General features: G+C 38.0%; 1 protein-coding gene and 6 non-coding genes across 7 annotated transcripts in view; 6 read left to right on the forward strand and 1 right to left on the reverse strand.

The window, feature by feature from the left end:
- Positions 1-1,839: 1,839 nt before the first annotated feature.
- The window catches only part of LOC146147080 (dynein axonemal heavy chain 10-like), a 72,903-nt gene continuing 48,361 nt past the window's right edge, over positions 1,840-26,381 (reverse strand). Inside the window, exons 65-93 of the mRNA XM_083387677.1 lie at positions 26,103-26,221; positions 25,422-25,554; positions 24,822-24,950; positions 24,454-24,569; positions 23,879-24,044; positions 22,364-22,516; positions 21,821-21,934; positions 19,662-19,807; positions 18,895-19,088; positions 17,968-18,101; positions 16,116-16,281; positions 14,996-15,130; positions 13,792-13,935; positions 13,271-13,397; positions 12,662-12,873; positions 11,679-11,808; positions 10,787-11,005; positions 9,963-10,154; positions 9,309-9,503; positions 8,193-8,357; positions 7,779-7,887; positions 7,516-7,611; positions 6,618-6,875; positions 5,804-5,914; positions 5,323-5,472; positions 4,437-4,641; positions 3,826-3,969; positions 3,227-3,337; positions 1,840-2,445 (exon numbers count right to left, since the gene is read on the reverse strand). Of these exons, the coding sequence (XP_083243803.1) occupies positions 2,264-2,445; positions 3,227-3,337; positions 3,826-3,969; positions 4,437-4,641; positions 5,323-5,472; positions 5,804-5,914; positions 6,618-6,875; positions 7,516-7,611; positions 7,779-7,887; positions 8,193-8,357; positions 9,309-9,503; positions 9,963-10,154; positions 10,787-11,005; positions 11,679-11,808; positions 12,662-12,873; positions 13,271-13,397; positions 13,792-13,935; positions 14,996-15,130; positions 16,116-16,281; positions 17,968-18,101; positions 18,895-19,088; positions 19,662-19,807; positions 21,821-21,934; positions 22,364-22,516; positions 23,879-24,044; positions 24,454-24,569; positions 24,822-24,950; positions 25,422-25,554; positions 26,103-26,221 (4,455 nt within the window). The 3' untranslated portion in view covers positions 1,840-2,263. The remainder of the gene's footprint in view (positions 2,446-3,226; positions 3,338-3,825; positions 3,970-4,436; positions 4,642-5,322; positions 5,473-5,803; positions 5,915-6,617; positions 6,876-7,515; positions 7,612-7,778; positions 7,888-8,192; positions 8,358-9,308; positions 9,504-9,962; positions 10,155-10,786; positions 11,006-11,678; positions 11,809-12,661; positions 12,874-13,270; positions 13,398-13,791; positions 13,936-14,995; positions 15,131-16,115; positions 16,282-17,967; positions 18,102-18,894; positions 19,089-19,661; positions 19,808-21,820; positions 21,935-22,363; positions 22,517-23,878; positions 24,045-24,453; positions 24,570-24,821; positions 24,951-25,421; positions 25,555-26,102; positions 26,222-26,381) is intronic.
- On the forward strand, positions 17,092-17,163 carry Trnaq-uug (transfer RNA glutamine (anticodon UUG)). The gene has a single exon. It is a non-coding gene; the product is annotated as a tRNA-Gln (tRNA).
- On the forward strand, positions 17,542-17,613 carry Trnaq-uug (transfer RNA glutamine (anticodon UUG)). Its single transcript has one exon. It is a non-coding gene; the product is annotated as a tRNA-Gln (tRNA).
- Trnan-guu (transfer RNA asparagine (anticodon GUU)) lies at positions 20,136-20,209 on the forward strand. Its single transcript has one exon. It is a non-coding gene; the product is annotated as a tRNA-Asn (tRNA).
- On the forward strand, positions 20,730-20,801 carry Trnaq-uug (transfer RNA glutamine (anticodon UUG)). The gene has a single exon. It is a non-coding gene; the product is annotated as a tRNA-Gln (tRNA).
- On the forward strand, positions 22,856-22,929 carry Trnan-guu (transfer RNA asparagine (anticodon GUU)). The gene has a single exon. It is a non-coding gene; the product is annotated as a tRNA-Asn (tRNA).
- Positions 23,440-23,513, forward strand: Trnan-guu (transfer RNA asparagine (anticodon GUU)). The gene has a single exon. It is a non-coding gene; the product is annotated as a tRNA-Asn (tRNA).

Genomic DNA, 26,381 nt, shown 5'->3' on the forward strand with positions numbered 1-26,381 from the left:
CCGCGAAATTATGTTTTCACCTGTCGAACTAAGCCGTCTTGCTTATCCGTCCAATCAACTCAACGAGCGTCTGACAACTCGCTTTGTATTCGACTTTGCAGTCGCCCACCCGATTGGAATGGATTTTTGCTGCTTTTCAAAGTTTATTTTACTACTTTCGTGCCGTCGCTTGACGCGCAACCCTCCCCTCCACACTTTTGCAGTATTTTATTTGCTTATTCTCTGTAAAGCAATTGGGATTTACGTGTTATGGTAGATTTTGATGTTGGTAGCGTTTTGTTTATAAGTGGTGAGAAAGTCTACTCTTTAAAACAAAAATAGGAAATTATCGTACACTTTTCAACGGTTGGTCGAGAAGCTTATTTACCCGTTTCGAGGCGGACAAAACGTGTGTGTGTGTTTTAAAGTGTCGAAATAAAACCATTGATAAAACTCGGTTCTGAATAGATACAGCCAGCTTTGATATTTAGTAGCACCTTTAGTTAGTTTAAATAGGTTAAGATTTTAAACCATTTTTAGGACCGATTCTAAATTTTATTTGTTTACTGCAGTAAAAAAAACCTCTTACAACTGATTCTAAATTTGCCAAGTATTCATGAAAATACTGAAAGATTAGGATCAAAATACAAATTTAAATACTTGTTATAAATTTAAAGTTGTAGTACCAATTTTGGCCTAATAACCTGGAACAAATACCGTAACATGTTTAAGTTTTATAAATTTTTTAACATTCATTTTATTCCAATGCCGATACCTGATATTTTAGATTGTTAGTCAAAACTTGTGCGTTTAACGTAAAGTCTTACAAATTTAAAAAATATCTTTCAAGGTAAAATTGCTGCTCTGGATTGCGAAACATGAATAGAATCCTACATCAATTTCGTATAGGTTCGGTACCCATAGGCTACCACCACTTATAGGGTATCGGCTCCGATCCGATATTATCGAGTATCTCTACTTGTTGCCTACATAAATTCTGATTTTCTTTTTGCGAAATATATCAATATTTTAGCTTTTGCCTTAGGTAAAAAATATATTCAGGTTTAGATATTAATTTTCTTGTTTTTGGTGAAATGTAGCTTTTATTTTTTTAAAGATTTTCTACAAATTGAAAAAAAAAACACTACACTAAAGAACGGAAATCAGAAATCTTAGAGCAAATTCACGCATTCGTACCGGAAAACTGGGCAAAACGGACCCCTCACTATTCTCGTTAACGCAACCAGCGTCAATGTATGTTTGCTGACTCTTGCCGAAAAAACGTTTGTGGCAAGAAATTTAGACAGATCAGAATATGCACAAACTAGGGAAGGGAGAAAATGTGTTTTGGGGATGTTGTTATAGAGCTAGTACAGTAAAATTATGTGTTTGCTACTAAAGTTCAAGTAAAGGTGAAATTATTTATTGGCCAAATAATTTGTAGATAAGGGTCTGTTTATCAATCCGAGACAGTTGGACTTTTTAAGTTTAAAGGTTTTAAAAAAATCAGGTTTTCATGGGATGCAAAGCGTTGGGACAAGACATGTAATCGTATACTTACGATTTTTATATGCCGCAAATATATATTTTTTCGCAAAATTATATTAAAAAAGAAATATTTCGGAATTCATATAGGGTTGGTGAGGGTAAAATATGCCCTTAATTTTAAGAAAATATAAAATCGCATAATTTTTTTAATTGAAAAAATGTTATAACACTTTTAGGTGATTATAGAAATTAGGTCTGTTCTGGGAAAAACGTTTGTCCAGTGAGGATTCTAAGAAGTTTTTTAGCAATGCACAATACGATAAACTTTAAATGCAACCACCTTGTTTGTCAAAAGCAACTGTAATTTTGCGACAACTTTATTGTTAAAATCTGTCAACATAAAACGCAGGGTAAAAAACATATATCTTTTAAACTCTACTATTTACAGTTTCACAGTGAGAAAGGAAAGGCCGGGGAAAAGTAATCTGTCAAAACATACAAATTATAATTTCTTAGTATATAATAATCTATATTAATAAATTTAAAACGCATACATGAAAAAAACGGCAATTATACCAAAAGGAGATTAATAAGTTGGATAGTCGAAAGTCAATTTATAGTTCAAAAGTTCGCAACAACCAAACATTTTGTATAAAAATATGGCATTGATCTAAAACCAACAAAACTCAAAACTTAAAAAAGCAAGGCATTTAGTTTGTTCTTCAGGTACTTGTCCGAAAGCAACACCAAACGTACAGTCGACACGCACAAAAACACACACCACAACGGAAAACGTCTAGTCAGAGTTGAGGGTGAGACAGACCCCTTGCAGGACCCAGTGGGAGACGTGGTCGTTTGTGTGGAGATCGGCCTGGAACACCAAACCCACTCCCATTGCGTTGCGGCGCATCGAGGTCGTGTACACCGGGGTTGTGAGCGTGTTCTGCAGTTTAAGGCGGTGTGCCTCGATCGGGATAACTGTAAAGCGAAAAGGACACCTTACAATACTGTTTGGTTCCCGAAGCCAGTCGGATATTCGGACAAAACTGGACAAACATTATTTCTGATAGATTTTTTTAGGCTCGTGGCGGATTTGGCTGACCCAAATGAAGACAAATAAGTGCTATCAGAAAAAGAATTTTTTTTCTGATAAAATTTTCAATGTAATACAATGCATCCCCCCGTCAATCGACGAAAATTTTGGGGCAGCAAAATAGCTCTTCACGAATTCTGCCAAAAAATCGAGGGGATGAATTGTATTACACTGAAAATTTTTCAGAAAACATGTTGTTGTTTTTTTAGCTAAAATTAGACAAGCACTTAGCACTTATTTGTCATCATTTGGGTCGGCCAAATCGACAGCTGGCCTGAAAAAATCCTTAAAAAAAAAACTGCGTATTTTTACTTTTTTTCAATTGTTAGGACATCACATATAGTGTTTGTGTTGACATTTTCATTTTGCAGACACCTTGCGTTTCCACAGGATTTTAATTTACATTTAATAGTCTAGTTTAGACACTATTTACGCTTTGTTTGGTTGTAATACAAAATTATATGCAACGAATAGACGCCAGTGTTCTGGTTACAGAGTTGTATATATTGAGAAGAATGCAGGTGTTGCGGCTTTCATTTTATTAATAGGACACAATTTGCTGATTAATATTGTTTCGCATAACGTAAAAAATTACAACACAAAATCAAAAGTCAGGTAATATCGTAAAGTTTTCTTCTTAGACACACAAAAAAAACAGTTTATTACCTTTCAGTACAGGAAGTTCTTGGACCAGTTCCTTGGGCTTAGGACGGATGAGACAGCAGTTTTCCAGATCCCATGCGGCTCCTTCCAAGTACAGACCGCTCACGAAACAACCTGGTGTGGTCAAAATAATGTTTTTGAGTCTTGGTTACCTTTATGACTTTGCAAGCAAGACAGGCATATGACTTTCCACCGAGAAAGTACGAGAAATATTTTACAACGTCAAATATTACGTGTATAAATGCGTTTAATAACAATTTAATAACAATATAAAATCGGATTTTTTACGGGTATAGTAATGTTAATCATTGCTGAGCAAAATTTGAGCCTCATGGTGAATTATGGCAACAGCGATCGTAAATATGCTCAGTATCATTGTATCTATACCGTTAAACTATTTTCGAAATTTTTACGCTTGTATATACTTTTGGCTATGCATTAAAAAAATAAGTGTAATCTAACGACAGTTTTGGTATAAATAGAGTTTTAAATTTCAAACCATTTTACATAAACAGGAAAATCTGCACGACATGCACTTTTAAGGTCCGACGGCTTCTGGTTTATATTGCGAACATATATTATACATTGCACCAGAACTCTACCTTGGTGACTTCGCTCCGACACTTCTTCGACAGTCTGCCATTGCGTGACTTGCGTGTACAAAGTGGAGCGGTCCAGCGGCCAGCCGTTCTTGCGACAGGTGGCCTGCACCAGGGCGGTCAGGTACGACTCGGGGATATGAAGACCTGGAACAAGTTGAAAAAATTCTTGTAATGGGAGTAGGTTTGGTTAATTTGTTCTGCGCGCCCAAGGGGTAAAATTTAGCTAATTTTGAACAACAGGCGTATAATTTTTAATGCGCTCTTTGAATCCCAAATTCTGTTTTTCTACTTTTTAGTGATGGAGCGTAATGTTTGTTTACTTGTAACAATTTTAGAACGAGCTTACGGGCCCCTTAGTGCATTACAAACGACCCTAATTGTTTATTTTTAAAAACTATGCCAGCACATTTATACTTTACGAAATGCATATTGTAGTCGAATTGGAATGTGTAATTCTCGAGGTTGCAGCCAAAAAACGTTGCCATAAAATTGTAGAAAACTTCTGTTAATGATCAATGCACTCGTAGAACTCTGGAAATCAAACCTTGAGGGTTTGTGGACCCCCTAGTTATGAACCATTGGTTAAGATTTTAGTTTAAAACACAAAGTACCTGACAGCCACATAACAGCCGGTTCGCCAGAGTCCACCCAGCCCGTGTATTGCTCGAAGCGTCGCTTGTAGTGCTCCATCCAGTTGCCGAGCGACTTAAGGGTGTCGGGTGCCAGCTTGCGCCAGATGCTGGGGATTTGTCCGTTGAAGAGCGCCCGCGCCACGTCGTCCAACTCGTTGCTCATGCCAACCTCGCCGGCAAGCGCCTGAAAAACGATATTGTGTTTTTACTTTTTTCGCCGACTTAAGAGGTACTTCGCTGTGCGTTTAAAATACATTATTGCTTGGTAAATTGGAGTGCATTTGAATTACTTTGATATTTTGTTTTGCATCCTTTCACCTGAAAATTTGTGGCAAAAAGAGTTGACAGTAATTTTCAATTCGCAGCTTTCTATTCATGTTAAGTCTTTAAAGAAATATTGACTTAAAAGTCTGGCGGTTTTGTTTTCACTGATTTCGCCATTATTAAAACTTGATTCCGCTGCTATTTTAGCCATTTTATAAACAAAATATCTTAAGCGATACATAGTAAAACAAAAAAATTCTATACACAGGCGCTGGTCGCTAGTGTGGTAATATTGTACTCAAGCGCTGAAAATATTCCCAGTAACGTGATTACATCACTTTTTATTAAGGGACGTTTTAGAAATATGTGTAGAGTAACTCTGACTGTAGAAATCTTACTACTATATGATGACCACGCCTTCGTATGAGAATAGAACACCATATAGCGGCAGGAAGACTACCTAACACATTTGATATGGCAAGGACCTGATCGCCATCTTGGCCAGTTCTTCTAGTCTTAGACATGCAGTTTCCTTTTCCCTTATTACGACATTTCATATATATCTCGTTTGGGCAACACAACAAACATTCCGTAAACCCACCCTCTGCAGCTCGACCAGTGATTTTGCCATCCTCTCAATGAGCTTATTCCACCTCTCTAGTTCCTGAAGAAGCACGACCGAAGTGGGCGAGATGTTGGTGCCCAAGTTGCGCAGGATCTTGTCGAGCTCGAACTGCGGCGGGATCTTGCCCTGGAAGAGGAATCGCTCGAACGTTCAATGAAATGTCAGACATAAGAAGTAAGTCAGTTTTAGTAGGTTAAGATTGGTTTTTGTTTACTCGAAGTCTATTTATCCTGTAAAACAACCTTTAAAATTTAAAAACGTATCATTGTAAGAGACCTCTGTATCAATAACAAAACAAACTGAAATCATTTTGTTCCTCTTAAAATTTTTTGTTCATTTTGTTACTGTTAAAAAAACAGTACACGTTAAAAATCCTAAGCGAAAATTTTGACTTTGAACAAACCTAACGATTTATTTGTGAATCAAAGTACAACACACTAAAGACCCGATAACGCACCTGTATGTCCTTGGCGACGTTGCTGATGAAGTCGTCTCTACTGATGCCGCCACCTACGTCACCGGTCTGCGGCTGGAGGTCAACCAGGTTCTCCCACATTGATCGCGCGGCCTGTCAAACAATCGTTCACGTTAACTAGCACTGGGAAGGGGCGGTTCTGCAGCGCGCCAAACTTGTACATATAGATTAGAAAACTTTCGAAAGAACTAAATGGGCGTAGTTTTCAGAGCGTTTGAAGGCTTCTTAACAACTGGATTCGTAAAGTCTTTTGACCTTTCTTTCTAATTTACTTTTAGTTTTTTCTTTATTGAAATAATATTTATGTAAATTAGAATAGTTCAACTGATCAACAAAAAGGATACCCAGAAAACATTTTGGTTATTATGTTGGCATCAGATTTATCCGTAATTCAGGACGTGAGAAACGGATGGATGGAAAAACACTGGAGATCATTATTTTATTTAAACTGAACACAAATTTTGATCAGCCGAAAGTAAACCATTGTTAATTCTAAATATACATAACACAGACAATACTAGTTTTATTTTAATATGTGTATTATATTATATATATTTTTGTTGTTTTACTTTTAATCAAAGCAGAATTGATAATCTTGATTACGTTGTAGAGCTGTTTTTTTTTCCGATTTGTGAGGTGTAAATTTGCCATGAGTTATATTGCATGTGTAACGCTTTCCAGAAACCTCAAATCATAGAGTAAAAGACTGGCCAAGAAAATTTAACCCGAGTCAACGAAAGCGCAGCGCAACTGCAAATCACTAGAAACATGTAGAGCAACACCAAATCACACTTACCTGGGTGTAGTAGCCGATCTCGGCGTTGGGATGCAAGCCGAACACCTCGGGCGTGTTGCTGAGCGGAAGTCCCTCGATGAAGTCCACGTAGCTGTCCTTGTTGCCCTGGTCCTCCGGGATGCGGTAGTCCACCTCCTCGTTGTGGTAGAAGTGGAAAGGCTGGAAGGCGTCGAAAATAAAGTCGCCGAAGTACTCGTCGATGTAGTTGGTGAGCACGCGACGATCAAAGTTGTCGATCGCTCTCCCGCCGTACATTACCTGAGTTGGGAAAAAGTGGCATAAACAAACGTATAGAGTTGAAGCCGAGATAATGTTCTTCGTTGGTTTTTATCTAAGTATCTAAAAGTCCTGTGACGTTTGAACGAACCTAAGTCGAAGTTGTCAATCGCAAGCCCGCCGTAGATCACCTGAGTTAAGAAGTGTTGTGAAAATTAAAATATTTCCTATTAAGAGATCGGGAAGGACAAACGTACATAACTTGAGTTAAGAAGCGTTGAGAAAATTGAAATATTTCTCATGAGAGATCGAGACGGACAAATGTAAATAACCTGGGTTAGGAAGCGTTGTGAAAAATGAATTACGAGATTGAGGCGGAGAACCGTGAATTAGGAGCCGAGATAATGTTCCCTGTTGGTTTTTATCCAAATATATAAGTTTCTGTGACGTTTCGACAACCCAAACAGGCCATCTTCAGAGTAAATAACGCCGAACTCGTCAACAGACATATTTACTAGAGGAGCTATTTTAATTCATATTATGCCTACTTTTGCGGCAGTTTATTTATATAAGCGTAAATATATAATTAAAATCAACTGACAAAATGGCTGGAATCAATTATTATATAAAGTATAAACGATAGGCAATTATTAGTAAAATAAGTACGAAAATAACGACTCACCTCCCCAACGAGGTACTTCAAGGAGCCCCAAGGAATCTTCTCGTCTCCAAGCTCCTGAGCTTTGGTCAGGTAGGTCTTTAGAATGTCCATACACACCTGGTTAAAAGGACGGCATTAAATTAGTTAATATCAAAGAATTACTTTTTTGAAGAGCATCGTTATCGCCAATTTGCGGAAGATCTTAAATTAAACCTTAAATCTCATTAAATCAAGACATCTCTACAACCATTTACATACTAACACACATTGTGGTATATACTTACAGAGTGATCTGATTCGTTGAAGTCGTAGGAGATGTTCCAACCGATCTTGCCATACTTTCGCCTTTCTTGAACCACTGCGTGGAAGAAGCTAAGCACGAACACGAGGGATCTGCAAACGTCAAAGGCAGATATTATAGGGTTAATTATTTTACCAAATGTCTAAAAAGAAGTTGACAAGTGATTCTAAACTACCAAATGGACTTAAAATAAAAACAGACCAAACAATTTAAACCATACGTTAAAAGACGTGCACTTCTCTAATTTTTTGTATTTTATCAAGTTGTAAGAGAATACTTCACAAAAAAATTGATAGGATGACACGCTTGCTAACTGTCATTTCAACACAGAATCCTCAAAACATACAACATAGATTTCCCTATTTAAAGGAAAGATTTATTCAATTCAAGTCATCACCTGTAGGCTGGGTGCGGGCATTCTCCCAACATGGCGGCGGTTATCTTGTGGTAAGTGCTCCTAAGATTCAGCTTAAGGCCGTTTGGAGGCTCCGTGACGACCTTGAGTGACCTCTGCAAGATGCCGATCGGGAACTCGGGAATCGACTCCGTGGTCAGCCACAATCTGAGAGCGGTGACAGTGTGAAAAGAGGGTTTGGGATAACAGGGTATATTGGATAACACGAGTAAAAACAATGTTGGTATGTATGATGTTGTAAAATGTAAATGCTGTTTTTCTAGAAAAAAAAAAGAATTATTTTTGGCACAAACGAGTTTGCTGGTTAGCAGTATGAGGAAGTATAAAAGATGAATAAAGTGAAAGATTTTTTTGGGAAAATTCATATTTCCACATATTTAGTTGTATAAATTAATTTTAATTTTGGGTACACTATATGAACGGATCTGATTAGGTCGGGTAAATCATCTTCAGTTCCCAAAAAATCATTCCAACTGATGATGATACAATTACTTTTTGAAATGACTTCATTAAGATGATGTCGATTTACTCGACCTATTTGTCGTTGGTATTTATTTGTTTTTATATTTTATAACTTTCAAAAAAGTGAGGATGTACCGAAAATATCGATAAGAAAAAGTCATTCTGCAAATCATCGAATTACAATCCGCGCTTAACTTTAGCATTGTTTACAGTAGATAGATTTCTAGGGACACTTATGTTCGGGACAAACTTATCAAATGACGCACGAATACGCAAGCGCTTGCCAAACTGCTTCAACGAGACTTGTCTAGGAAGATATTCACCTAAAACAGTGTTTCGCAAACTTTTCTGGCTCGGGGCACACTGAAAATATCTTTCGCGACACACTCTTAACAGAACAACAATAGAGTAATTTTACAATCGCCCTTAACACACGACAAATTGTATGTGAATGTCTCAAAATTATTGATTTGTAATGGATAATGCGTATTTAAGTCTAAAATGCTTGCGTGTATGTCTATTGGTAATACAATAACTTTTTTTCTCGAAATTACAAAAGTTTCGCGGCACACATGACAAGTTCTCGATGCACACAGTTTAGGAATCACTGACCTAAATCGTTTCATACAGTTTTACCTGAAATCGGGGTGCGGCTTTTGGATGTGTCCGAGCGCTTTTTCGAGGTCCTTGAGCCATTTGACGAGGAGATGGCAATTCTGTAGCATGAGCCACTGACCGCGAGCGATAGCCGTGTCCAGGTACTGAAGCGCGACCTTCTCCTGACCTTGACCCATGGCCAGGAACTTGAGCCGGTTTCCGCCGAATCCAGACCTGACGTAGTTTAAGTGAAAGGGTTATTTGTTAACCCCTGCGCTTTAACTTATCACTAACGGTTAACGTAAACAAGCCTTGATTGTCATTTTATAGACGTTTACTGGAATCCGGGATCGAAAATCGTAACATAAATTGAACTACTTGTGCTGCCTATTTCCATTTTTATTATGGAAAAAGTATAAATACCCAAAATGATTATTTGTAGTTTTCAAAGCGATGTCTAGAAACATTATACATTTCGTTGAATTAAAACAGAGTAAGTTTTTTTCACGAAAACGGGCGTTTAAACAGTTAGTGGAGCGGTAACACCAATTAGGCTACGTTATACTTTTACTCCAAACTTAGAATAAACATAAGCTTATCGAAGTAAAAGAACACAAACAAAAAACAGAGGTCATCGGTTTAGACTTAACGATCAAGCGCCACTAAAAAGCAGGAGCTAAAAAGATCGCCCACCTTTCGGCTAGCTTCATAAGGTCACTGGCGGGGTCCGAGCCAGGACTGAGGATAAAGACAATGGGCGAGAACGGGTTGCTCTGCTCGTAGATGGCCTCGAAGCTGATGATCGGCGGTTGTACGTACTTCTCGCCCACCTGCACGATCACGTAGTTGGTGACCGCTCGTACCACGCGATCCACGCGGAAGCAGCTGCGATAAAAAGGGCGGGTGTATGTTTAGGGCGGTTTTCCAAGTACGGTTAGGTATGGTGTGGGGTGGGTGAGTCGCGAGACGGATGGGCGTGGGAGGTAAAACGACATGACAGAACAACCTTACGCTACTAACAATATGCCTAATTCTTTTAACTGAGACTTAATACACCAGCTATCCAAATATTCGGTTAGTCTGCGATGCTTTTCGTGTAAAGGAGTAATTATTTTTAGGGATATTTAGTGATTACACAGAAGTGTCATTAAGCTACCATGTTACTTTTTTATATTTATTCCTAAACTCTTAAATAGGCTACACAGACAACAACAAAGCATAAAAAACAAACACAGAACTAACAACAAAGCAATTGTTTTAACTTGATTTATGCTGAACGGGTTAAGCAAAAATCCTTGTTTGGCATTTTTGCAAGTTTACAGCCTTCCATCGTTCGGCTCCTGAAGCCCTTTTTATAATTATGCCACATATTGTAAGCACACGCGAAACAAATCAATTTGTCTAAAGCTTTTCTTAAAGAGGAATGGCAACTTTTTAATATTATAATTACATATAAGCCACATTTTGCAGCCAAATAAAGTTTTTTAAGGCATTTTTTGTGAGCAATGTCAACTTACCGAAGCAGGCACAGCTTGCTGAAGTCGTTCACGTTTTCCTTGTACTTGCCAGGAATGGGAATGGACTCGGGGGTGTCGTGGTCGTACCATTCCTTCCAGGCGCGCTCGTTGCGGTCCACGTCGTCTGGCAGCGTGCCAAAGGTCTCTTGCTGGATGCGTGCCAGCTCGATGATGTCTTGCCAGCCCTGGTCCGGGATCCAGTCGTGCGGCTTGCGCCGGCTGTAGGTGGGAACGTATAGGGTGTTTAGGGCTTCGTTTTTACGTGCTTCTACTGTGCAATCGAGCGTTTGAATTAGTTGGGTGTAAAAAAAATACACAACCTCTGTTTATAAGCAGAAACAAAAAAGAACAAAACGCACATAGTGTAACCTAAATTTAAAGTAAAAAATGTTAAATATTTACTCTAATGCAGTCGTTCCCAACCTTTTTTGGCTTGCGGCATCCTACAAAATTATAAATAGTTCGCGGCACCCTGGCTCGCATATTTGCTGAGTGGTTAACTGTAACATTCTAATAAACGAGATTAAAACATTAACTGTGCGACAAGTTTGAAAAAATCTTTTTCTTTTTTGGCAATTTTATCGTGCACAAAAAATGTTTCGAGAAGCTTACCAATAGAGCAAAAATTGGAATCCTAATGGGGTTATAATGAATAACCCTATTTGAACCAGCCCACTGTTTTACTACAACTTAAAATTATGTCCATTGTTGCGCCATTTATGATAAATTCGAACCTGACGAAACAAACAACAACCGCACTCAGTCTAGTACTCTAGTGGTTTGTTGCTTTTTTACCGCGAATCAAACACTTCCGTTTACTTGAATTGCTTGCGTATAGTGGATTATTGTTGATGAATCAAGTGTCCTGACGTAATCTGGATGCACCCATTACCTGCTCTTCTCAAGGGCGATGTTTCCCTTGTAGAAGAAGTCCAGATCTTCCTGTCGGATGTTGCCCTGATCCTGCTCCAACTTGATCGTCATCTGGAAGGAGAAGAGCAGCTTGTGCTTCTCGAACAAACCTGGAACACGGCGATGAAAAGGTGAAGCGGTAGTTCAAAATAATAACGGAAAAAATATATATAAAAGGGGGAATTTTTATGGAATCCAAAACCATTGGCAGCAGGTTTTAGCTTGTCGATCACTGTTATGTGTTTCACTTTACTTATAGGGTTTCACTTTACTTTACTATTAGGCTAAATAAATATTCTTTTAACAAAATGTCTGATCCTGGTTTTACTCCGGTTTTTAAACTTTGAGTTTTATTCTGTTAAACATTTTTTTGTGGTATTTCACCTTTTTAGAATTTTTACTTTGCGCAAAAATAACTACATGGTCATTGGTCACTTTCGGGATTAAGATTTCAATACTGGAAGCGCGTCATAAGTGCCCATTTGTGTGTTGTTATACAAGTAACAGCTGATAAACACGACCGTGAGTTTTGGAAACTTGCCTTTCCACAAAATCTATTCTTTTAAATGCCAGCTCGAAACTGTAACTTGTGAAGGTCAAAAGCTTTTTAAAGTTTACCCGATACCATAATCGGGTTCTTAACATTTTTCCTAGCTGCACCCCTTTCTAGAATTGCTTAAATAACAAAACCATTGTAATTTTATATTTATATAAGTAACAGATAACGCAGCAACACAATACCAAAATGAGAGTTATTTTTACATTTAACTGAGCAAAGAAAAAAATCAGTAATACATTTCTGTATCTTAGCCAGCATCCCCGCACCCCCTTGGAACAGTTCTCGCAGGGGTACGGGCACCCCTGGTTAAGAAACCCTCCCCTAATCAATCCGGGTCGGTGCTTCTGCCCGACCTTTCTGCCCTGCTCCGTGCAATAAACTGTAGAAACTATATAGCGACTTACCGGTACAGGCGTAGTTGTAGATGTTGTGCGTGAGGGTGTCGATGATGTTACGCAGGCGCTTGTGCAGGATCGAGTCGGGCAAGCTCTTGCGCAGCGACAAGTCGAACACGTCGAGGAAGGAGTTGAGGGAGAACTGGTACATGTTGTTCACCACCGACATCTCCGACAGCACGAAGAAAAGGATGGCGCCGCGACGGGCAGCGGGACGGTAGCTGTTGGAGATCGAGTAAAATCGTTATTTGATTTTTCTTTCATATTCACGACAGAATCTGGAACAAGGATTATATGGCGCTTCGTGGCGAAATACGAACTATAGGTACGGGTACACATTTATCAGACTAGTTGAAGTGAGAATTCAAAGGCAGTAAAGAGAGATGTCATAAACAACATATGCTTCGACTGCATGCTTATCATAAAAGATGTTAACACTTTTATATAATGTTTTTATATAAAAATGTGAACGACACTAAAGATAAAACTGAATCGTATTATTTCAATTCGAAGTAGCCATACAAAAGGCGTAGAAACGCATTTAGCGGTGAATACCAAAATAAAGACACATTTCTTCAGCGTTTTAAAAATCTTAGTTAGTTGCCAAAGTGGTCTTACCCGTCACGGAGTTTATCGATGTCGGCCGATGTTTTAGCAGCCATGGCCAGTTTCTCCGACACTTCCGTGGCTTTTGACTTGGTCTCATCCAGCGTCTCAATCAGCTCGGTGTTGTCCAACATGTTTCCTGCCGCGAAACATAAACACAGTCACTCATCACGTCCGAAAATTATACAAGCTAAAGTTGAAGTTGCGGCTATATACAGGAGAAAGTGTATATCACGAAACTTGAAACTAAATTCCACATTTAAACCATCGAATTTATTTGAAAAAAACCTTACTCATATTACTTATATAATTTTAACAAAATGAAAAGTTTTCGCGTTGAAACAAGTGGTGGAAATATACTCCTGTGTGTGTTAGGATTAGTACAGTCACGCGTGTAATAACATTTAGAACCAAAGTTCTTGTGACGAGGTAACAACATATACACTATATTGTGAAAGGCAGACAATAACCATAACGGTTTTTTTCGCTATCCACCAAGTCTAAGATCATACATTTAGCGGCCGACCACCGACCTTTGGATGTGGCTAGCTCCCTGAGGAGTGAATCCTCCAGGTCCTTGAGGAGCTTCTTGTTTTCGGATGTCTCCTGGATCAGCCTTTCGCGCTGTTCCTCCAACTCCTTCCTCTCGAACTTGACAATGACGGACAGCAGTTGATCTAAGCGAAAAACACTGTAAAAATGAAGTTTGACAAAGTGCTGCCTGGTGGCTACTAAGCGCTTTAAATGAGTGACCTTTGAAAGACAAATTTTGTCCGATAAATAATTGCATCTAATTTTTATGCGTTTTTCGAGGTTCTACTACTATACTATCGTTTGCAACTAAAAAACCTGGGAAATCTTGTAATATAGACTCGTATGATTAAAAACAAAATAAAAAAGTTGAAAAACACCGTGTCAGCATCACTATAATTAAAAATGTCAGCATCACTAGAATTACCGATGCGGTCATTTTTGTTGACAGTTTTTTTTTATTTTAGGTCGCTTATATTTCCGCTTAGGAGATATATACCTGTTTGATTCTAACAGTTGATATTGAAACTTTATTAGTTTTCCCAAGCCTTGGTCACCATCTAGCATGTACATTTTAATTACTCTACAATAACCGCAGTATGAGGTGGGAAGCAATTTACCTTAAATTACCGCCAACTGTCATTTTCACCGTAAAGCAACTTCTAATCTAATTTATCCACGATTAAAATTGCCTAAAGGATAGCCTTTTGTTGTACTCTTGTTTTACAACAATCATGGAACAATAATTGCTGCAGTATAGCTGGCAACAGTTAGTAACTGACTTACTAGCTAGTTTATATTTTTGAGTCAATAATTCTGATCAAAATAAGATGGTTGACGGAAGAAGAAAGCAAATGCGATTATTTTAATGTGAAACTGTCAACAAATAAAAACTTCAACAATGAGTTGTGGTTGTAAATAAAAACTTTGTGCTTTTAAAAGTGTAAAAGTTGTGTGGAAGCTGAATGTGTGGATTTAAGTCTTTCAAAAGGTACAAAAAACTAAAATAAAACTAAATAGCACAAAATAAAACTAAATTATTATTAAGTAATTTTTTCTTTATTGGACAAACGGTTATTTTAACCGCTCGCGTAATTCTAGGTATGTCCACAATGCGGTAATTCTAGTGTGTAGTTGATATGCTGATAACTATCTTATATTAATTTTTTAATAGTTTTAAGTTTCATATTAGGTTTACTTCTATACCTTCAAGACCCTTGAGCGTCACAGTGTAGTTGATGATCATCGCCTTGCCGAACACAGCTGGAGAGTAGCGAGGGTTGGCCAGCTTACTGGTCAAGTACAACTTGAAGTTCGAATCATAGTCCACCTCCTTGTCGCCTGAAAGACGAAAATTATCAATTTCATATTAGGTAACAAAGAAAAATGTTGGCTAAGTTTTAGCGGGTAATACTAATCTACGGAATGATGAATGGTCGGAACGCTCACTAATTTAAGTGTTACCCCGTTAAAACAATTATTAAACCAACGCACAATATTTCAGTTAGGGTGGGGGGTTAGCGTTTGGGTGAAGGTGGGTCAAGTGTTATTGTATTTAATAATAATACTGTGAGCGTTCCGACCATTCCGTAAATTAGTGTTACCCAGTTTTAGCGCCCTGGATTTTGTAACACAAAACAATAAGCATTCCAAAACAAAATATTCTTCCCGACAACAAACTGGTTAAAATTTAGTTTTGATTTTCGTCAGTAATTGTTTCAATGCCCCTTATAGTATTCAAGTCACGTCGTGTTCACAAATTACTATATAACAGCCGCTATTCAATATAAGGTAAAAACTAAAATATTTTTTTTTCTGTTGTATATTTTATCGGGACGTAATTTAAATATATGCAACAATATTTGAAAAAGGGTGACAAGCGATAAAAGGTCGGACGTTTCCAAAATTAAAGGCCTCTAAACAAAACAGAAAGACTCAGAACTGCGGTCAAACATTTTGTTTGCTTATCGGAGGCCTAATTGAAATGTTAGTGTACATTTAAGAGGTAATTGATTTTTTTTAAGTTTAATTAATAATTAAACGTTTTATCACTAAATAGTTTTCGGCTACTTTAACTTCACACACATTTTGGACCGAAGTCAGCAGATTTCTGAAGTTTATTTGAATTTTTACGTCAATTTATGACGTCGTCTCTGAAAATGTTGCCTACCGTGGTTCACGCGAAGCAAAAAACAAAAATTGGGGATACGCGGTAAATAAAGTTTAAGAACCTCTGGCTTATCATTTCCAGCTAGCGCCGTCGGGTAGAAGCGCGAACATTTATATCAGAGCCCTACATACAGACACAGAAGAATGCTCAGCTCACCTAGAATGACAAACTCGCGTCCCTGTCCGCCTTTCACGTCCTTTTCGAGTACGTTGTCGATCACTGGATCGATGTACTCGTCCACGTCCTTGAACAGGAACGGGAAGCCGTACTTGATCGCTAGCTCAAGCTGCTTTAGGAAGTCGGGGCTGTTGAACGACGATTCCTGCGTCGAGGACAATGGCCATTGTTACGCGACTGTCGGCGTGAGTTTGAAAGTGTACGTGTGCGTGCTATACGACGAACAAACACGGCTTGTGCGCCTTACGCGGGAAAGCAATTTAGATTTGTTACAGTCGGAAAAAGTGCGAAAAAATTCATTGACAATCTATTGTATATAGTTCCACCGATTATAGTATTATTTTTCAATGAAATTGAAAAACTAAACCCATACTCATATCTTTTATTTTGGTCAACAATTAAAACAAGAATCAGTTTTCATTCACCAAACAAGAGTCATTTAGAGCAGTGATCTCCAACCTGGGGAGTTCAACCCAATGAGCAGATTAAAAACAAAACAAAATGTAGTTAATTGTTAAAACAATTAAAAAAAATTGTGTTCATTCGTGTGTTAAATTTAAATTCATATGTTAAATAAAACCTCCTAAATCAATTATTTTGGCCAAATGTGTAGCCATAGTTCTCTGGAATTGTGCTTAATTTACGCATATTCTATCGTGTTACTTTGTTCCAGCATCATTTATCTTATTCATATCTGAAATCAAAATGGGGTCGCAATGTAAATTCTGATTTTTATTTATATAAATTGGGGCCGCTTGTTAAAAAGGTTGGAGACCACTGATTCAGAGTCTAGATTTTGAAGTAGTAAACAAGTGACTTTATCACTCGTTGTCACGCTTGTCAAACAAACGATGTTGGTGGTCTCATTGTGTAAACTTCAAATGATAAGTATTGGCATGCACATCTATACTGAGCTTTCTAAAATGTGACGAGAATTTCGGCCATTTACAACCACGGTTCTATGGTGTAACGGTTAGCACTCTGGACTTTGAATCCAGCGATCCGAGTTCAAATCTCGGTAGAACCTCATTTTGTCTTAAGCTGTAAAATTCGTGAATGCCAAGTTTCTCAAATAGAACGTTTGTTGAGAACAATTCTCTAAAAATATGTGTTTATAAATAAAATATTAAGGTTTTACGGCAACTCCTGATTGAAAACAAATAAGTGTGTAATTATTTGCATAAGAAAACATACGAAATTTAAAACTGGTCATTTTTTACAACTTTTAACATACCTATTGATCTGCGCTTAGCAAAAAAATATTTAACAGTATAATAAACCCGAATAGTTAAAACGATGTTTATAAAGCATAAATTAATAGGCTTCAAGTAAAGAAAAGGGTTTTGCAAACATCGTTTCGACTCCCTCTTTTTGGATTACCTTCAAGTTGTTCTTTTACTACCACGGTTCTATGGTGTAACGGTTAGCACTCTGGACTTTGAATCCAGCGATCCGAGTTCAAATCTCGGTAGAACCTCGTTTTGTTTCAAGCAGTAAAATTTTGTGAATACCAATTTTGCAAATAGAACGTTTGTTAACAACCATTCTCAGAAATATACCAAACGAAAATTCGTTTATAATATTACCATTAAACTTTAACGGCGACTCTCGATTAAAAACAACGTGTTTTATAATTTCGCATAAGGAAATTTTCGACATTGAAATACGTTTGATCACTTTATACGAACATATTGATCTGAGCTTACGCAAAAAGAATTAACAGTTTAAAAAACCCGAATACTAAAAACGATGTTTATAAAGCATATAGTCTAAAATCAAAGAAGAAGTTTTTTTAAACATGGTTTCGACTCTTTCTTTTTTTTCGGATTACCTTCAAGTTGTTTTTTTCCTCCTTCTTCCTGATCCAGCTGAGAGCTTGCTCCTGTGGATCGATGCAGAGAGGAAAGCGGGATGCTCTGGTGGTCAGGATACCGTTCTGTATCGACAACTCGTCGGGAGGAAGACCTGAAAAGAAAACGTATTAATTTATTCTTATAACAAAAGAAACGCGTGGTTAAAGTAGCTAAATTAAGAAGGTATGTTAATTTCAAGTTTGGAAGACATAAGTATAAATCAAAAACAGCTCCTCTGGTAATTGTAATTGTTAAATTACCGGAGGAGCTTGTTAATTACCAGAGGAGCTGTTTTTGATTTATATTACCATGCCTGGTAGCAACAGTTTATATATATATATAAGTATCCAAAACATTAATTTGCGTGAAATTGAGTTTTTTAAGGAGACTTATATGCTAGGAGACTATCATTTCGGTTCAAATTTTGCGTGATATAGTTTACAGCTTAAAGGTCTAAAAACATAATAAATGCAGGACTTAAATCGAATTTTATCTATTTTACGCGTGGTGAAAGTAGCTAAAGCTAAGAAGGGATATCCATTTCAAGTTTGGAGGACGCCTGCTATTTACCTATGTATAAGTAGCCCAAACATCAACTAGCGAAGTTGTATTTTTTAAATTAGTAATTTATGAGAATATTTTTAATTATAGGTGCTAATTTTTCCCGGGCTAGCCAAATTCACAACTCAAAGGGACATAAAAACGTTATTGATATAGTCTTTTAAGTATTTCACTTTTTTCCAAACCCCAGGAGAAAGGCATGGAGGCTATACACCGCATGAAACTTTACTAAGCTCAAATCTCGCAACTACAACCACGAGCCGCGGCATGTACGACACGGAAATCTATCATTACAATAACACAACAATTCCAAACAAAGCACCAGAAAAAAGTTTGCCGCTCACCTTCCGATCCCCACTTGCTTATTTCAACCTCGTCGGTCAGTAGGCTCTCCAGCTTGAAGGGCTCCGACAGCGGGATCTTCCTCTGTGAGACGTCCTGTACCCAGTCCTCGTAAACCATGCTGTTGCGGAATTCCCAGCTGAAGGCGCCTTCGTAGCTGAGGAAGGCTGACGACACCAGACAGTCGCCCAGCAACCTAAAGAGAAGATAAACGTTCGTTCGTTTGTCGCAGTGCGGCTTTTGTTTTTTTTAATGTGAAAGCTCGGTAAAGGTCTGTTTATTTATGGCGGTAGGCTTTGATTTAAAATTCGTTAAAATTCGGAGTGATGGTTTTACATGCGGTGCTCGAAGGAGACGATACCGAATGTTGAATGTGGTTTTGTCTTAGGCAATTTTGAAAAATGTGTTTGTAATAAATATATTAGGGTTTTACGGCGACTCTTGATTAAAAACAATTAGGTGTGTTATTATCAGCTTAAGAAAACATAAAAACGTTTTAATCTTGTAGAACTTTGTACGAACCTTTTGATCTGCGTTCAAGCAAAAAAAAAAAAATTAACAGAATAAAAAAAATGAAAAAGGTTCAATGTAGGGCCGGTTCAAATCCAATCACGGTTATTATTGCAGACATTATGTTATTAAAAAAATTGTCGCCGCGTTTTCTGCCCTTAAGTTGGAAAAATATTTTAAAAGTGGAAATTGGCAGTTTAGAAAGTAAGAAGAATGAGGTGAACTTAATGAAAGCTTATACATCTAACTATTAACTAACCTGACGCGTCGGTCTTTGAGCTGTCCCAGTTCCGCCTTCCAACGCGTGTTTTCCGACCCGAGGCCGCTGATGAGTTTGTCAGCAGCCCGAAGCCGCCGCTCCATGATTTCGGCTTCCTCCTGTAGCTGCAGTTGCTCTGAGATCGCCTGAGATCACAAGATAAAAAAAATAAGTAGGTGCTCTGAATGGAAGTCTGTTAACCGAAAGGTTGTTGGTTAGCTTGTATATATTACATAGAACACTGCTACGTCTCGTGTAGTGCTCATGCATCCGACAGGCCGTGAAGTAGATATCCGATTTTTTCGGCGTAACAAATGTAATGGCTCTTGCAAAAAAATGTCACGATAACCAACAATCCAACATGCAGACAAACGACAGTTCACATATATGCGGAGTGTGTTAGCGGAAGATAAACTCGGTGCATTCAAATTATTTCAAACAAGTGTTCGCTAAATATCGCGTAAAGCATTGTCGGTCTCTGTGGCGCAATCGGTTAGCGCGTTCGGCTGTTAACCGAAAGGTTGGTGGTTCGAGCCCACCCAGGGACGTTTATTTTAATATACAACTGCTGAAGCGCGTTTTGTCACGTGGAAGTTTCGCACAATATTCGCTGTACGCTGACAACCAAATTTTGTCTATAACGTAAGTCGTTCGACAGATTTTACCGAGTCTCCGAAAGTTTCGCTGATTAACTTGCAATCAATTCTTCGTCACTTTGTAGTTGGAATATTTCATTTAACCTAGCCAAAGTAACGAGAGTCGTCATAACGCCTTTGAAATAATCGATTTCCTTCTGTCAATGTAATGGCCCTTGCAAAAAAATTTTAGAATTACCCAACATGCAAACAAATGACAGTCCACTTATATGCTTGATGCAAGTTGTTGCTGTTTATTATGCTTTGTTTACTTTTTTAAAATTATTAAGACAATCCACTCTTTTTAGGACGCTTTGAATGGAAGTCGATTTTTGTCTCATTATGTAAACTGTAAATGTCGAGTATTGGCTCAGCTGCATATCTATGGTGAGCTTTTTAAAATCTGACGAGAATTTCGTTCGTTTACAACCACGGTTCTATGGTGTAACGGTTAGCACTCTGGACTTTGAATCCAGCGATCCGAGTTCAAATCTCGGTAGAACCTCGTTTTGTTTCAGGCAGTAAAATTTGGTGAATACCAATTTCTCAAATAGAACGTTTGTTAACAACCATTCTCGACGAAATGTGTTTATAATAGAAGTATTAAAGTTCTGCAGCTCTCAATCGAAAACAATTAAGTGTGTTATTATTAGCATTGGAAAATTTCGAAGTTTTAATACGTTTGATCTTGTAAAAAGTCGATTTTTCCGATTATAAAATTGTAAAATATTGCAAGAACGCATTTTGTAAATTAAACACCGTTTACTTGTGAAATGTCAAACAGAAAACACGGTGCATTTCAGAGAGGAAAAGTGGTGAGCCTAACTGAATTATTAACTAAAACGGTATCTGTCCTAGAAGTTGTTGGGAATAAAATCAATTTCAACATTTAACTCAGCATTGTTAGTCGTATTACTTATATGATCGTAGTCGTATTCAAAACAAATCCACACTTGTTGTAATGACAATTGGTACAGCAATAGGACCAAAAGCATATGGGATGTACCAGGGCTGCGAAGTCGGAGTGGGATTTGGGACTCGACGAAGTTGGTTTATTTTGCTGAAGTCGGACAACGGGAATCGAGTAAGACTACGTAAGACCCACAGGGTCCCGAGTCCACCGTTCGCATGCGCAGTACGATTCATTACTGATAAGGTCGAAAAATTTAAATTGTAAAGATGGAAAAGCATGTGGTAGAATATTTGCCAAGCACGTATACGTATAGGTGGGGGATAAACTATATGATATATCTATTAGTGAATTGCCTAATATCCACCTTATTTTAGTTTCGTTAATGAAAGAAGTACAGCCTGTAAAGTCGGGACCGGATCTGGGTTCACTTTTTAGCCGGACTCGAGTTGTTTTTAAACGACTCCGCAGCCCTAGTAGATACTTGTCTTCGTTTTAACTTAGCAAATAAACAGAGACTAAACACAGACCGACTGAACGCAATATGGAAATGCGATGGCTAAACGACATACGTTGGAACTTAGTCGGGCGGGTGCAAATAAAGGATTAGTTACCAGTTCGTATTTGCGTCCCAAAGCGTCCAGCTCGTCTGTGAGGGCGTTCAGCTCTTTGTTGATCTTGTCAAGTTCGCGCTTTGATTGATGGTAGTTCCGCTCGAGACGCGCCACCTGTGACGGAACAATGTTAAAAAAGGGTTGTCAGCTTTTTAAGTTTATTTACTTTGTAAGCTTAGATATCCAAATAAACCAATAATGAGAAACGTCCTAATGGCTTCACTTTCTCTAGATTAGTTTTTCTCTGAAACAGATTAGTATTCGAAAAAATGTATCTTTCATATAGGTCTATTTTGAAAAAGATATTTATAGCTCTATTTTGTAAAAAAAAATTTTTAGTGACATGTTGTTGTAAATTTGGGCCTGTGTGTCAGTTTGTAGGTGACGAATAGGCTACACAGTTGGTAATATTTTCCCAAACTCCTTAAGGTTTAAGCAGTCACCCATAAGTTAGGGTTAACTAAAACATTTACCGTAACGTTGCTGTATACACATGTCATAACACCACACGGCGTGTTTAGTGCGCGAAAAAAACTAGTTCACCTTTTCTCTCTTGGGCTTGATTTCTCTCGCCACGTCACAGTATCCCATCACAGCCTCGACAAACTTCATTAAGCCGAAACCTGCTGACGAGATGCTCTTCATCTCCGTCACAGTCAAGCCGAGACTCTTAAGAAAGCCTTTCACCGTGCGGACCTGTGAGATATATCGATAAATCAAGTTGCTCGAAGTAACGGGCGGTTGTAATTTACCTGTAATTTATCTGCTATTAGTGACAAAAAATTTTAAATGCCTAGATTTGGTTTTATTGTTTCTTTCTATTAGAATAACATTTTTGCTTTTGTTCGGAATTAACTTAGCAGCAGGCACTTGATCCTTCAAAAAAAAACAGTCGTTGGTAATTGTTCGACAAGGTGAAATGTATGGCAAACATTAAATTATCTGAGGGACACATGCCTTTTAAGAGACCATGTTTGCCCTGGGGCGACAATGTGCATGTCACAAGATTGACAAATATTTGGATGGCGTGTGTCCGTCTCTGTGGCGCAATCGGTTAGCGCGTTCGGCTGTTAACCGAAAGGTTGGTGGTTCGAGCCCACCCAGGGACGCTATTTTTGCAGTGGAATACCTAAATTAACCAAGCCATAGTAACGAGAGTCGTCATGTCGCCTTCAAATAATCGATTAGCTTCTGTCAATGTGTTGCACAGAATATTGTATCGTTTGTGTGTTGTTTTCGCCTTATTTTCACCATTGCGTTGTCACTCAATTAACTTTTTTGCCTCTTCACTTCACATTTTACCAGTTTATATTCACATTTTACCAGTTTATATCTTATCTAATCACGTTTGCTGTTGACACATTTTTATCTTTCGTTACTGTAGCTGTCACAACTTTTTCGCATGACCTGAAGTCTTGGAAAGGCTTTATGGTAGTCGACAGTCAGGTTGGGTTTAGAACAGACCGTCTTCGTTTACGCCCGATTTTAGTCGCTGGATGCTTTATTTTACGCCCTTTTATTATTTTATGTTTTGTGAGTGTGTCAGCGTAAGACAAACTCTTTTCATTCAAATTTTTTTCAAACAAAGTGTTCGTTATATCGCGCGTAAGGTATCGCCCGTCTCTGTGGCGCAATCGGTTAGCGCGTTCGGCTGTTAACCGAAAGGTTGGTGGTTCGAGCCCACCCAGGGACGTTTATTTTAATATACAACTGCTGAAGCGCGTTTTGTCACGTGGAAGTTTCGCACAATATTCGCTGTACGCTGACAACCGACTTTTGTCTATAACGTAAGGCGTTCGACAGATATTACCGAGTCTCCGAAAGTTTCGCTGCTTAACTTGCAATCAATTCTTCAAAACTAGACAACCTTAAGTTACTGCATCTAGAGGTCCTTTATGTTTAAAAAAAAAAATGTAACGAACGCTTAAACCTGAAATATCAGAAAAGGAGCGATTTTCCTTGAAAAAAATGATGGACCATTTGGACGACGACGAGCCGGCAAGAATTTATTGTAATTGGCCATGTGAGTGTCGACTTGAAAATAATTTTACAGCTCACCTGGTTGGAGCCGATGCCGTCCACGTCCATCTCCATCAAGCTTTTAAGGAAGTTTCCCTCCGACATCATAGCCTTGGCCGTCTTCCATGAGATTTCGCGGTATCCCTTCATTACGAGGATGCACTCACAAATCGTCTGCACAGGCTTCGGAGGCTTCGCGAACGATCTTTCGATACAAAGTACACATACGTTTTTGTTTTTTTTTATTTCAATAATTCCGCACCATACAAAGATAGGCATTCCATTGATCACAAGCGATGGAAGGCAAGTTTCCCACCAAAAAAAAAATATTTGGCTTGAAAATGTATTATTCACAACTGGTAGTAACTTGACTCTTATGGTTCGGACGAGTAATGTCTCAAGCCAGAGGACAAATTTATATTTAATTTTGTTTTAATTTACACAGTAGAAATACTGTTGTTTAAAGTTAGACGAACATAAACCACATAAAAATTCATCCATTTTGCTGTTAATATTTAGCACTCATCAATAGATTCAATTTATTTGCTTATTGACGAAGCAAATTGCGAAGTTAATGCATATTGTGCATGACGATTCTGCTACGTAACAATCACCTGATCTCCGTGACGTCGGACTTATCGAGGTCCTGCAGCGCGAGTCTAGCGGCCTCCAGTGCCGGCATCGCTTCGGCCAGCGACTCTTCGGCGTCTTTCTTCTCGACCGCAATCACCTGTAAATCAGCGTAGTTTTTGAAAGCAACACTTTGTTTAAAATATATAAATTTAATTAAGTGTGTTTACAAATTGAGAATATGCATATAGTCGTGCTATAACTGGTAAAATGTAAGGTTTTAGCATAGCCGTGGAAAATGTAATTTTGTTTGATCTGATAATAATATTACCATCTTACTAGCAGAGCAGATAAAATACCTTATGATTTTCCACCTAGCCGTTGTAAACAGGCACTATGTCGAAACCAGTACCTTGTTCTGTTCCTCGATTTCAGTGGCTTTCGCCGACGCTAGTTCCTTCTTTTCAGTTGCGATGGTGGTTTTTGACTGGATGTCGGTCAAGAGCTTCTCGCAAGCTTCGGTTTTCTCCGTAACGGCGACCTGTTATCAACGCAATATAAAATCTACAAGTTTCCGTTGTCAAACGCCATCTCACACTGTTACACGTCCCGCGCGATTGGCGCAAAGTGCCGTTTTATAAACTGAGCAAAGATGCATTTAGGCGGTGCGAATTGTATCTCTAAATTAGTGTCCCACAAGCATTTGTCACATACGGCACACCAACAAGGTTTACATTTTTACGCAGGACACTTACTAAACAAATACCTAATTCGAAAAAATACACATGTTTTATACATTCACAAGGCATCGTAGAGAAAACGAACGTTTTAAATTACCCATTAGATTTGCGGCGATTAGCCATCTACAGCAGAGTGTACCGTTAAAAATACTAATAAATACACGTTAGAAACAATAAAAAAATACGTAGTTATCAGTCAAAAAACAGCGCGTTTAAATTGCATTTAATTTAAATTGTATTATTAAATGATTAAGTTTATTATGTGCATATACCTTTTGCACTGCAAGCTTTTTGTTGAGTTCGTTTAGTTGCTCGGTGGCTTCGTCCAGCTTTTGCAGACCGCCGTCCAATCGTTCGCACATCTTCAGTATTTCCATGTCCTTCTTTGCTAGTAGCGAGTTGTAACTTAAAGTGGCACATAACGTTGTTGGTGATAAAGTTTCCGCTACGGCTATAAGATGTAATTATCGCAGCGAAAAAAAAATGATGGTGGCTGCCGCAATTGTTTAGTCTTAACTTAAAAGTTGTTAAACAGCACCATATTGGTAATATTTAAGTTACAAACCGCCCAAACAAAACTAATCTTGTTTTCCGAAAGTTCCATAATAAATCATTACGTTTGAGCCTAAATTTATATTTATCCCTTATGTTCCCATTTCCAGGTCGCCTGGCATCACTGTAGTATCGTTTTAAACAAAATCTAAGCAAAAATGATTTTTTTAACCGTGTAATAAATACTCGACAGTATTCATCTTTTTTTAAACTAGCTTTCTGTAATAATCGATAATATTCATCTTTTTTCCATGTTTCTAAACTTTAGTTGTGGTCTCTTCTGTCTAGAGCCAATTTAATCTATTTTATAAACTTTCATCAATTATATGCGGCTGTTTAAACACTTGAATTTCCAAATGCGGTTCGCGCTGCTGAAAAGTCTACCCACCCCTGGTCAATACCTGTTGATAAAGTCCAGATAGTTCTTGGGCGTCACGTAATTGTTCCTTCTAAGCTTCTGGGCAAACTTGGTGCTGTATTCGCCCACGGACTGATGGGCGAACACGATGTGGCCGACCACCTGAAATACAGCACATCAAGGTAACATGCTACAATATTTGCATTGCTAAAAGCGTAAACCCATTGCGACTATGTATTGTCTGTTTATTTTGACAAAAAACGTTGACAATAAGGAAATAAAAAAATTGCCAAAAAATTAAACAAAAAAAAATAATTTTTTT

The sequence above is a fragment of the Ascidiella aspersa genome, chromosome 4 (assembly GCF_963924565.1).
Source record: "Ascidiella aspersa chromosome 4, kaAscAspe10.2, whole genome shotgun sequence".
Classification (NCBI taxonomy): domain Eukaryota; kingdom Metazoa; phylum Chordata; class Ascidiacea; order Phlebobranchia; family Ascidiidae; genus Ascidiella; species Ascidiella aspersa.